The sequence below is a fragment of the Plectrocnemia conspersa genome, unplaced genomic scaffold, assembly GCF_051122295.1.
Source record: "Plectrocnemia conspersa isolate PC_06_02 unplaced genomic scaffold, ASM5112229v1 ptg000008l, whole genome shotgun sequence".
Taxonomy (NCBI): domain Eukaryota; kingdom Metazoa; phylum Arthropoda; class Insecta; order Trichoptera; family Polycentropodidae; genus Plectrocnemia; species Plectrocnemia conspersa.
The window spans coordinates 23848520-23862099 of NW_028277172.1; the positions used below are offsets into that span (position 1 = coordinate 23848520).

The 13580-nt window shown below is 27.4% G+C and overlaps 1 protein-coding gene across 2 annotated transcripts in view; it reads left to right on the top strand.

The window, feature by feature from the left end:
- rdgC (retinal degeneration C) overlaps positions 1-13580 on the top strand; it is a 139237-nt gene that overhangs the window by 84488 nt on the left and 41169 nt on the right. For both annotated transcript variants that reach the window (XM_088189637.1, XM_088189638.1), the window contains exon 6: positions 1722-1886. In XM_088189637.1, the coding sequence (XP_088045763.1) occupies positions 1722-1886 (165 nt within the window). The remainder of the gene's footprint in view (positions 1-1721; positions 1887-13580) is intronic.

Below are 13580 nucleotides of genomic sequence, written 5' to 3' on the forward strand. Positions count from 1 at the left end.
TATAATTTTTATTATTACAAAATATTTTACAAATTTAATATATATAAAATGTCCAGTAACACCACCCTAGTAGACCTTGAGAATATGTTTCACTAATGGTCGAATTATTATTAACTTTTTTAAGTAGCATATTGTGTATTAATTTTTCGTAAATTATATTTGCTAATGATTCATTTTATTATTAAAGAAAATAAAAAATTTACAATGTTTAAAAATAATTTATGCCAATCTCTAGATGTATTTTAAGAGCTTTATTTAAATTATTGACGAGACAATTTTCTCAATCATTGTACATAAATTATTCAAGGTAGTATTTATTATTTATAAATCTAAATACATTAAATATGTCAAATACATACTATTAGAAAGATCCTAGAATATTTCAATGAAAAAGTGTCATTATAGCGTTCAAACCATATCATTATATCTTAGTACTATATTTATATTTATACGAAGAGAAGCACAAAGTATACGAGCGATTAAATTTACATGACTATGTATAATAAATATAAAGAAATACTGTTGCAAACCTAAACCGGAACTCTTAGTATTATTTTTTAATTATGAAAATATAAAATTTATGTAAATGATTCTTACTTTCCGTTTCACCTATAGATTTTATTTTCATGCTTCCGTTGTATTTTGTCGACTAATCCGGATAATCTGTTCATGCTTAATGTCAGTGTATAAACAGTAAGATAATGTTAATGAATATGGTATTTTAATTCTCGTAAAAAATATCTATATAGATATATAACATTTACCGTAAGTAATTATTAGGCTTCACAAATCTTACGAATCAAGTTTTGGAAACAAGGGATAAATGGATTTCAATAGCTTAAACTTTAAACAGTTAAATTCGATTATGCTGCGAGAATCAAATTTTGGCTCTTGACCTATATCATGATATATAAATTAAATCTCAATTAATAATCCAATCGTGAAGTTAAAAAACACAGTATTAAAATTTTTGACCGTTAATACTTGATTATATTTTTTATTGAGTCATAGAAATTATTTTTATTAATTCAAGATTTAGTGTAATTAAATTTAAGTTGTTGTTTTTGTGAGCTGTGTGCAACTTTAAAGTGGGTTTGACTGAATTCCAGACGTTGAGTTGGAACAATGGAAGCGAAGAGAGAAGCGGCCGCTTCTGCGATCTTCACTGGTTTGAAGTTGAGTCAGTCTCTTCTTGGTTGTAGTCTAAGCCAGAAAGCTCAATAATATCCTTTGCACGTCTTGAGAGAAAGTGATTATTTGTTGCTTATATTTATAACCATTCCCTTCTTAATGGTAAAAATTTTTATCCTACAGAATGACCAGATTTTTTTAAATAAATTTCTGTTGCATAATACGCAAATTACGAACAGATTATCTGCAACTCAAAATGACGGATGCTTTAATCTTTTCTGATTTATAGCGCGTACCTTGTGGCTTAAACCATCAAAAAGTCTCTCGCGGTTGTGTCACATTTTAATAAAAAAAACCCACAAGTTGAACTGATCTTTTTATGACATTACAGCATAAGTTAATATCTTTATTTCGTAATAAAACAGTGGTTTATTTATTAAATTATCTTTGAAAAATGCTTTTTGTTCAAATAAATATTAAACCATCTTAAAACTATTTCACTTATACCGATGTTCAACAATAATACATTCATAATCTTAGTTAAGATTTTCTTAATAGATACTTAAGTGTTTATCTTATGTTTGTTTCAGCATCGACTCCATGCCAGATATGTAGCTGGAATACTCAAGGAAGCCATAGCGAAACTAAAGAGGCTTCCAAACTTAAATCAGGCTTCAACGGCAATCTCCAAGCAAGTTACGATTTGCGGTGACCTTCACGGAAAACTTGACGATCTTCTTGTAGTTTTTCATAAGGTAAGAAAAATACCTATATTTAGTTCTCAAATAGTTTTTATCAATAGACAGAAACACGCACACACCGTTACTTTATATTTAGTTACATTTCGGCTCAAAATAAACGCGCAACTCATTTTAGCAAAGCTTAACTGATTTAATCTGAACTCTATCGCGACTCACGAACATTTGCCATTTTTTTTTGTGAGCTTGTATATATGTACTGAAATTTATTTGCGAATAAATATATGTACTGTACATACAAACCAACATTAACGATGGATTCAAACAAATGTTCATCGGATAATATTTGGACAATGGCCAATGTAAGTTGCGATAAATGGTCTTTATTATTAAACACTGTTGTGGTGTGTTTATAAATACCTACGCGTGTGTTCAATAGTTCTAAATTAAGTACAGTGTAGGACCGCTTAATAAAATACGCTTAAGAACTATCTGGAATTAGATTAGTAAATATTTTGAAATACTATATTAACATGGAGAGTAGTATTTTGTGGATAGATAATAACTTATTGTGAAATACAAAAAGAAAACATGTAAAACATATAGCACAAAGGTGATGTAAAAAAATATTTTTGTGAATTTATATATTTTTATTATTGTAGAGAACCTTACAGTCCACGGGTTTATTTTTATAAATACAAAGATTTTAGATAAAAGTTTTAAAATAGGCCTATAATTGTTATACATGTCTGTTCTTGCGTCACAAAGTCTCCCAAGTCATCCTAAAGATCAGAAAGACTCGGATCACAGTTGAACCTGGTTGACGATCAAAGTATAACCAGTTACTTCCTTTAGGTTTCTAATGGCCTTCTCGTTGCTACGAAGTGGTATTTCTATAGTAAAATTCTAAATAAAATTCCTGAAATAAGTGATTTAGTGAAGCAGTATTGTTCGTAATAGTAAGAGAAGGTCTACGGTTTTTTTCAGTCTCTAGTTATTAATCTAATAAAATAGTTAATAATTTATAATATAAATCCAGGGTTTCATTATTATTTGTCAGAGATATGCAATGATTTTTCTGTAAGGTTTTAGAGTCTTTGCTTATGTAATGTTCTATTACTATTATTATTATATCAATTAATTCAGTTAATACTAAATGGTGTGATTAGGGATTCCAATCCCGGGCCAAAATTTTGATCCCGGGATTTCGGTATTGCACTTAGTTGATCCCGGGATCCCGGGACCAGTCCCGGGATAATTTTCGTGTTATTTTATCGATAAAAATAATTTAAAATGAATAATACAATATATTTTTACATCTGTTTTTTATAACGTACAATGTATAAAGTACGTATAATTTTAGTCTTGGACTTAAAATAGAAAATAATATAATAAAAATAAAAAAGGGAAGGTTATATATTTATTTGAGAAGAAAAAAATGAACTTTTGACAATGAATGTACATAGGTATGTACATTCATAGACACAATTAATTGAAAACATTATTTTGAATAAAACTCACGAAGTAACATCAAAGCATCAAGTGTTTTATCATTTAGCCTTGATCTGATTTTGGTTCCTAAGCAGCCTGCTGCTGAAAAAGCACGTTCAGACTCACAGCCTCAAAGATTCACAGATGACACGTGCAACTCGCGCAAGTTTGTACACGAAATATAACGATGTTGTCAATAATAATTCGATTGTGCTTGATAAATCAACCAATCCGAAAAATTCGGGATTATGATTTATAATCCCGGGACTCATCGGGTATTGAAAATCGTTCGGGATCCCGGGATCCCGGGATTCGGGATCCCGGGATTGGAATCCCTAGGTGTGATATATAAAATAAAAATATATCATAATTAGATAAAATAAAATTTATATAATAATATTATTTTGGTCCAAATGTATGTTTTATATTTCAATAATGAAACATGAAAAATTTGTTTTTCTGTGGTAGGCACAAATAATATAAATAAATAATAAAAATTATTTAAGGCATGCTTTTAAAACTGTTAATATATACCATAAAATATATGTCTGCCTAAATACGCAATAGTTTGTTTACATCGACGAGAAAATCTTTGTTCTTAGAAAATCCAATAGACACAAATAGATTAATTAATTTAGTAAAATCTTTCTGGAAATTGTGGGAGGTCTCGACTATATAACATAAATTCACATTTATGTATTTTTTTGTATATGACTTTTATTAAATAATCTCTATTTTGAATATTAGATCATAAAACATCTCTATTCTCTAAAAATAAATATTAACACATTACGTTCCGTTTACGAAAATTAAAAAATAATAATACTTAGGGTTGTATAAATATCGTACAAACGCAATAAAGATTTTTAAAAAATTGAGAGATCGAAATATATAAATTAAATAATATTTTTTGCTTCTATGGGAAAATATTTATTTATTATCGGGCTCACATAAAAAAATATGAATATTGCATTACAAAAAAGTTTCGTCCTTGTCTCCCGCTTTTGACCAATAAAAGTAGCAAACAATCTGTTTTTATTATGAAAATATTTGAAAATATCTGCTGAAATATTATATTTTACAAAGAACTAGGTTATTGTTCTTCAATAACTTTAATATTATAATAATTTATGTATTAAGATTTTAGATAAAAGTTTTAAAATTGGTCTATATTTGTTATATATGTATGTTTTTACGTCACGTAGTCTCCAAGTCGTCTTAAAGATCAGGGTGAAATCTTAGGATTCAGATGATTAGTGAACCTGGTTGACTATTCAAAATATAATATCATATACCTAGTAGTATATTTTACCAAAAATTAGGTTCTCGCCCTTCGATTACTTTAATATTTTAATTATTTATTTATCTAAAGTATCATATCAACTGAGCAATTGAACTCATTTAATGAATTAACGAATCTTCTGCTTGACAGATGTATTTTTTTTATTACTTATAATATCTTCTAAATAAATACGTATATTATAAATATTAATGGTCTTAACTTGCAGTACACATTGAGTTACTATAAATAATTTTTCTCTTAAACAAAGCTCCTCAAAATTTATATTTGCTCAATCGATTAATTTCTATATTTTTTAAGCAAAAGCATAAGTATAATCTGCGTCACTGCTGTATTTTTTCACACTGTTTATTATATTATTTATAATATTTATTTTTTATTATTATAAATTGGCTTACAGTTTATTAAATTGCTTAGCCTTAAAATTTTACTTAGTCGTAACAGTGAACGTGTATTATTAGTGCAAATATATTTTCACTAACGATACAGGGAAATCATATCAAAATACTTTCACAGGTATATATTTTTACTAATAAATATATAATTAACTTGACAGGTGTTATTGATATTATATGCTACTTAAAACTGTCATTTGACAGGCGTAGAACATATAAAAAATTAACGTAAATGTTTTTAACTGACTTCATTTAAGAACGTTAATTAGGTCAAATTGAATTTAGTTAATTCTTAAAGGTTTAGTTTGGATTTAAATAGACAATTCACGTTTTGCAATTGACAAACTATGTTTCTAAGATATTTTAGAGCAGCATTTAATTGAAATATATTTTCACAAATGTATGCTAAAACTATATTAATCCTAGTAAAAAATATAGTATCTTTTAATAAATTTAAATGATTTATGTTTTTGTTATCTTTTTCATTTTAATGTGGTTTTCACTACAAATGCCTTGAAAATTTCATTTAAAAATAAAAACTAAAATTAATTTAAAATATATGTATAGAAAGTATTTTTGTATCGATTCTTCTAGTACATTTCTTATTTAAAATAAATGGTTATAGTATAAAGCAATTTATTAATTATCGTGTTAATTAAAAACATAAAATCGATTATATATTATATTAAAAACGAACGCATTTAAATTTAAAATTACATCTTATCTTTGTAAAATAAATCTGACAATGTCATAAATTCCAGGTTGACATAAAGTATATTAAAATACAATTTCAAACAAATTTTTACTAGAAACGTTATGTTTCTTCAGTAAGTCTTAGCAGTATATATGCAATATATACTAAGAGATCCTTCTAGATTCAATTTCAATTCCTAGAAACAGAAAGAGACGATTAAGTTGACCGAAATTGCATGGCTTGAGCTTCACAAAGAACGAACCACCATATTGAACCAACTGTACATAAACAAACTTGTACTCAAAGAGACATGACCTTATATTTTATAAGCTGTGACGTTAGATATCAAATTCGCTCAAATAAAAAAAAATATTCTGTATTATATTAAATTTCGACTATGATATACAAAGTTTCCTAGGATTTAAAATAATAAAACGGTCATTGTTTTAATAGTAAACAGTGAGTAACTTGTTATTGTATGGTCAGATAATAATTACAAACAGTTGGTTTATAATTATAAGCGGTCAGTAACTTTTTGATTTATGGTCAGTCAAGAGATAATATATAACTAATAAAGTAGTATATGAACTAGTTTGTAACAATATCTGTGATTATCGATCAAAAATATAATTATATATTATCACTAATTTTAATCTTTAAGAAAAACTTGGGCTCAAATCTCATATAAATCTTAATATTTAAAAAAATTCTATCACGTTTAAAGGATTAGAATTAATGGATATTTAGATGATTATAATTCGGATCGATAACTACAGATTAGGTTCATTTAAATTTATCCAGTCTCACGGATGATTAATTAAAATTGCGCTAGGTCGTACTTATTACGTGAAGAAAATTCTTTACTAATGAGCTACTTATATATAATATCTTATATGTATTACAAAAATATCTTATTTTAATATTATGAATATATCTTATACTACGAAAATACTTTTGCTTGGGCGAGTTTGATATATGACGACTCAAATAATATAGAGATCCGGTTAATTTCCATGTCACTCGATATGTCACAAATATGGCGTATATTTGTGTGTACTGAAAATATTTAATCAAGCGAAAAATACTATGTGGTGGAAATTCAATGGAAAAATAACATTTTTCGATTACGTGAAAAGATCGTTGTTTAATGGCAATGTTGCATGTTTAGGCTTCAGTTCTTATTTATTATCGCATCACGTAAGCAGCTGTCGAACGGCACAATTATTTACCAGTAGCATTTCACGCGATTCATTGGCTAGTTATATGGGTACATATAACATAGCTACTGCATATCTTTTAAACTTTACTCAAACTTCTTTTAGATTTTCGCGCGATTTAAAAGCTTTATGAAAGAAAAGTATGGTAAGCGAAACATGTTTTATTGACATTTTACGAATGCGTGTCGGCACACATACGCTCGGCCAAGGTTGGCAATAATTGGAACTATAAATAATTTAATCGTGGGGTCGAAAACATTCAGAGTTGCTATGTAAGTGTGCAATGCGATATACGAAGGAAAAGCACGTTAAAAGTATACTAAAATATTATCACATGAGTCCGAACACACTGCTTTGACTTGCATACCAAATAGTCATATAGGACAATTTAAATGTGCAATATATAAAATAACTGTCCCATAAAATGATTTTTTTGTGCATTACTGATGGACAGAGTGAGCAAGCATTAGTCAAAATCCAAAAAATTACCTTATATGAATGCAATTTTGTATGAAAGAAAGTATTTATTTAAATGTACATATCTTTTAAAATAATTTCCTGTTAAAAAGTATTTTTGAATGACGCACACTAAGATACGACAAGATGAGTTGCGACGTGACGCTATGAACTTTGCCATATGTTTTCTGGACGTCGTGACGACGCGATAGTGACGTAAGACGTGACGTATAACTGAATAAATCGATTATATACAGACGTGTTTAGATTGCTATACTTTTGGTTCATTCAATATTTTTTCCAAACAGTTCTATTATTAAAAGAAACAGCTATTGTCTGGATAAATCGCCATTTCTTCAACCCGCAACAAAAGATTTTCTTGCCTTACGAAATTTATCTAAAACAGTATTTTGTAATCATATGCTCTCCTTATAATCTACTTAGGTATTTTTGTCGCGCGATTTACGGATCAGAGCTTATAGTGCATTTATTCCAAACAGTATTCTATGTCAAATATGATGTTATCTTTTAGCGAATATCTTTCGTTTGCGCCGAAGTGCTTATACTTGTTAGCGAATTTGACTTTTACACGATATCTTTCTTTAGCGTGTCTTATTTGCTTTATGCGTTTATTTTTATAATTATCAGGGTTTTTTAATAAATGTTTGTGCAGTAATATTAATATATTCGTATCTTTTTTTAACGTGGTACTGCGTCAAAATTTAACTTAATTTTTAAGAATTAAGACTAAGCGAATCGCATCTGTTCGGTTTTCTAAGAGTCGTTTCGGTGGATTCAGCGTAGCTCTGCTTGTAGTGAGTTTAAAACTTTTGTTTATTTAAAATTGAAAGTGAAGTAGTAGTTCCAGATTTACTTTTTGGCTAAAATATCTGCAACAAATAATTTAATAAAGCAGTATTTTACATTAAAGTTGTAAGAAAGTCGCACAAATTTTCCAGTCTCTGGTCCTTTGACCAGTGTCTATGATTCCGGGTGGAACTAGGCTCTTTCTTGTTGTTAATTACAGATTTAATTAAACTGTAAATCGTGCCTACTAGTAATACTATATTTAATTGCAAGTCATACAAAATAAAGTTGTAAAATATTATTTAGTACACATTTTTTTTACTATTCTTATCCTTGTTTGTGCCGCAGTGTGTATTATTATCTACGATCGCAATGCCGCGTATTTTTATATATAAAAAACAGATCGTAAACGTTTGGAAAACACATGTTAGCCCTTTTTACACCCCTAAAAGGCCTTGATACTTATTGTATATTTTATTTTAAAATGATGTATTATATATGAATGTAGGCCCTGGCCACTCTAGAAAAAAAACGTTTGCGAGGTTCTAAAACTCTCTATATTCATAGATAATTTTATAAATTCATGATGGCTTATATTATTTTAATTGTAAATAATAGTTTCTTGCGAGAGAAAAACATTTCGCGCGGCACTAGCGCCGTGACCACATCGAGCGACATAAGTCACGCGCGGCATTGAAACGGTTAACAAATTTTTTGACTTCAAATACCAACAATTTAAGAACATTCAATAATATGCCATATATATGGCGAAGCCACACTAACCTACTAATCTTAAATTGAAACAACCTTAAATTTATATACAAGCACTAACTACTAAGAGTCGTTTTACAAAAATTGTATATTCTACCCATTAAAAAAAAGTATATTTGGCCGAAAAGTTTCGCACATCATTTTGACCGAAAAAAACAAAAATTGGTGATTCCCACGTGATCAAAATTTTTTACTAAAATTTTGATTACGAGTGGTGCTGGCAACGTCATCTTTTTTTAAATGCCATTTAATAAACCTTGTTTTAATCTATAATTATTCGTATAATTAAATCTGTAATTTAGTTTAAATCACATATTATGAAGCGAATAACTTGTTTTTCGATTTCGTGAACTTAAAAACAAAATAACTGGTTATAAAATAAGAAGTCATTGTTAAGGCACAAATAAAACAATTACATGTGTGCTAATATTAATAATATTAATAAGTATAACTAACTTTAAAACTAATGATAATACAATGGTTTTTATCTTACCTTAAAAAAGTATCAACACCATTTTTTGCCTTTTTACGTGAACGACTTTTTATGATTTTTTACGTAAGTGACTTTAACAAACAATGCCTTATTCTTTAGAACTTGCAAATTCTATTTGTCCTATTTGCTTTATCTGGTCCTTATTAGTTATGTTTATGTCCTTTGTCCTGTATTTTTTGACTCTATTGTTGATTTTAACTCGCAATTCTCTTATGAAGAATAACTAATTTTACTTACTAATTTAATTTTTTCATTTCTCAGTTTTATTTCTATAATAAAAACTGGTTTAATTAAAATAAACTAAGCATACGCTACTTTTCATTAAAATTAATTAATTTTCTTAACCCCATAATTTAAATAGTTATATACATCTTATAAATAACCTTAATATGTAGTGTGTTTTTATAATCCAGTAAAAAAATAATTAAATTTAATACTTAAAGGAAATGTTAAAGAAAATGCATGTGAAAGCTGACGTGGGAAAATTAGCAGTAACTTTGATTGCACTCGCCAGTGTAATCGTGCAGTAATAGTATATTATAATAATTACCAGGTAACATAATTAAGCTCTACACATACTAGGATACATTTCTGAAATGCAAATTTATCAAAACACCAGCTAATATAAACTTTTTATACTATGAAAATATTTTATGAATCTAGTCTTAATTAATTAATTAATTAAATTTAATCCTGATTTTATCTTTTCATAATTTAGCAGGAAAAATCCAGTTATTGTGAAATAAAGTGATATAAGTACATAATATTTAATTCTTTAAGATTAGTATTTTTTAAATTTTATAACATATATTAAAAATAATGTTTAAAATATCAGTTTATTCCTAAAAAAAAGGTTTTTCGAAATAAAATAATTTTATTTAGCGGTGAAATGTAAAAAAAAATATGTATTTAACTTAATAGAAAGTCTACATTTTTATTAATAAAAGAGTAAGTTATTTGCTATTTTTTAATATATTTTGCAAGTAGATTTTATATATAATTTTAATCTTAGGTAGCAAAGATTTAATAAATATTCTTAAGTAAAATTAGAACTTAATTTTAAGCCTGTTATTAGATTTTTTGATAGAACATATATTTTAACAATATCTGATTTGTTTTTCTTTGTGAATTTGTGTAATTTCAATATATCTTCCTAGTTATAGTCATTTGAGATTGAAAGCATTAAAACGACTCCATCTGACTTTTCTTATATGTAATTCTAATAAAATCTAATACCTTAAAGTGCTTCTAACATAAGTTCTCGATGGTAAAAACGCATGACAGTTGCGCACCGATATAAATTTGAAGATATAAACGATGGTTCAAGTTTTTGACGCATGCCTAAAATATACGATCCAACTTTGTGTCAAAATTTGTTCTTGAAATATTATCCTATATAATTTCTAAATATAGAATTCTGACATTTTCACTCAGGACTAATATGTGATATGTAATGAAAATTGATAGGATATATTATTGTATATAATCTATAATACATACATATATTGTATTTAGAAAAATTGTATATAATCTACAATATATTATTATATTTATTAAGAAAAAAATTGCATTATAAAATATGCAAATCACGAATATTCAGCATTTTAAAATAGATTATTTTATATGTCATTTAGCAAAATTTACATTTATATGAGTTTAAGGAAAAGGTTTCTGTAAAATACGTGACTCGCAATGTCATGATATGTGATTTTTATTTGTAAAACGTAACTGAATAAATTACTCTAATTAAACTAATCGCTTTGGGTAATAATAAATAATAAATTTGTTACATTACTTTATTTTTATATTATAATAGTTTTAATGACTAATACAGGACTAAAGGTAATTTAGCACTGATTTAATCATCTTAGCGTTGTAACTTTAGCATAAATAATTTATTTGATAAAGAGATTTATCCGGACATTTCACTAAGTATTTTTAAATCTATCTGGATTTGCTAATTCAACTGATTTATATTGAACTTATTTTATTTAAATAACTTTACTTTCCTTTACTTTTTTAATACTTTTAATCAAACGAAATAATAATAATGAAGTGAAAATTAGGTTTTGTATTGTGATTTTTTTTTATAGATATATATTATATAATCTTATAAAACCACCCTGTATAAATTAATTTACAAGCTATTATTTGAGTCGTTTACACATTTGAAACTCTTCAATAACACGAACCCCCAAAAATATTGATATTGAACGCCCAAATTACAAACTCTTCAATAACACGACTAGTTTCACTAGTTATTGCTCCAAACGACACAAGACGATAACTCAAATTTTGTGATAATTTTCTTTTTACGGGAAAATTAGTCGCACACTTTTCCTATCGGAAAACGGTAGTAAACGCGTAAACGAAATAAACGTTCGCTCGGAAAGAATTCTTACCCTCGCAACCATCGCGTGACTGAATATTGTATTTTTCATCAACTTACACTAATGCACCCTGAGTTTTATTTTATACCTTGAATGTATATATATTTATGTATATGTGTGTATCACGGCATGAGTAAAATATTTGTATTCAACGGTGTATTTTTAGGCCATAAAACAGTCTATTTTGGACGAAAATAAACGTAAGGAACGGTAGTATTTAGTGCACCTCAATAGCTCATTAAGAAAATAATACGAAACACCAACTGTAACTATTACTATTAATACTATCGTAGCATAACACAATACATTTTCAATATAATCACTTTTATTAATAAGATGTGATAACTTGATTACTATAATACATGCTGAATTCAGCTGTATAATTAGTATCTTATCTATCAATATAAATTAGATCATTAATAAATTAATTTCAATATCATTAGTTATTAAGCTGTCTAAATAGTAACTGCCTTAAATTGGGTCCCAATGAAACTCTCTAACTTTGGTTTATAAAAGAAAAATTCTAACTCTATGGAATTTATTATCAATATTAAAAATATCCCATGATTAAAAACAATTTGTCATTTAAGAAATATTTAATCATGAATATTTTCATACGCAGAAACAACATGAACAATGCATATTTTTTACCGTTCTCGTTACCTCAACACTGTTGTCGACAGGATACGTTCTGGTGCCATTGTCCTTGGAGGAATCTCAAAAGGCTGCCGTTTCAGTGAATGGCGCTACTGTAGCCTTCTTCAGAGTATTCTTTAAGTGAAGTGGAGTCTTCAAAATATTTTTTTTTTGCATAAGGATAGTAAATTTTTGAATCACTGATTTCTATGCTATTTTTATTTTATTTATCAAGTGTATTTCTTATGTACAGAGTGAACAAAAAAATAACTTGAGTATTCAAACCATATTTCTAATAAGAAAATACATATTATCAAAAGATAAGATTTGAAATATTTTTTTTTATATAATTTATTACACTATTACTAACATTAAACGCGATTAAAATAATGGGGCGTTACTGTATTAATATTCATACCTACAACTAACGACGAACACTAATGGATTGCGATTAATATCGCCGGTGACTAATTGCCTCTTTGTTCGTCGGGGATTACTATGCAAAATTAAGAAAACCTATTATCTAATACTAATATTTTCTCTATCTTTCCAAGTCCTTAATACGCCCGCACAATTAGTATATTTGCACAGGTGTAAATTAGTTGCACACGCTTGTGTGTATTGCGCACGTTTTCTCTCATAATATAGCGAAACGCGGCGTGGGTAGAAATGGTGGAATAAAACTTAATATTAAAGAGAAAATTGAGAGAAGAGAAAGATAGAAATCCCTAGCAAATAGAATAATCTCAAGGATTGCGTCATCGCATTCGCGTCTCATCAAACTAAACAATTCCATAAGTCTAATACAGATTTACGATTTGTATTTGCTGGAGCGTGTTTTCTATTAAAAAGTTAAATATTATTTATATTATATACAAGTTGACCCAAAAAAAATATTATATACTATAAACTAACTCATTTTATTTATACAAAACATTGTAAAAATACTCAAAAAATATAATAAAATAAACTATAGATATAAAGGATTTTAATATTCGTCAATCTATTCACCCAGGAAATTTTGAGTATACTACTGCAATGATATTTTCCCTAAATGGTGACTGGTTTAGTGTGTATTTTGGCCCTCTCGTAAAATAGCTG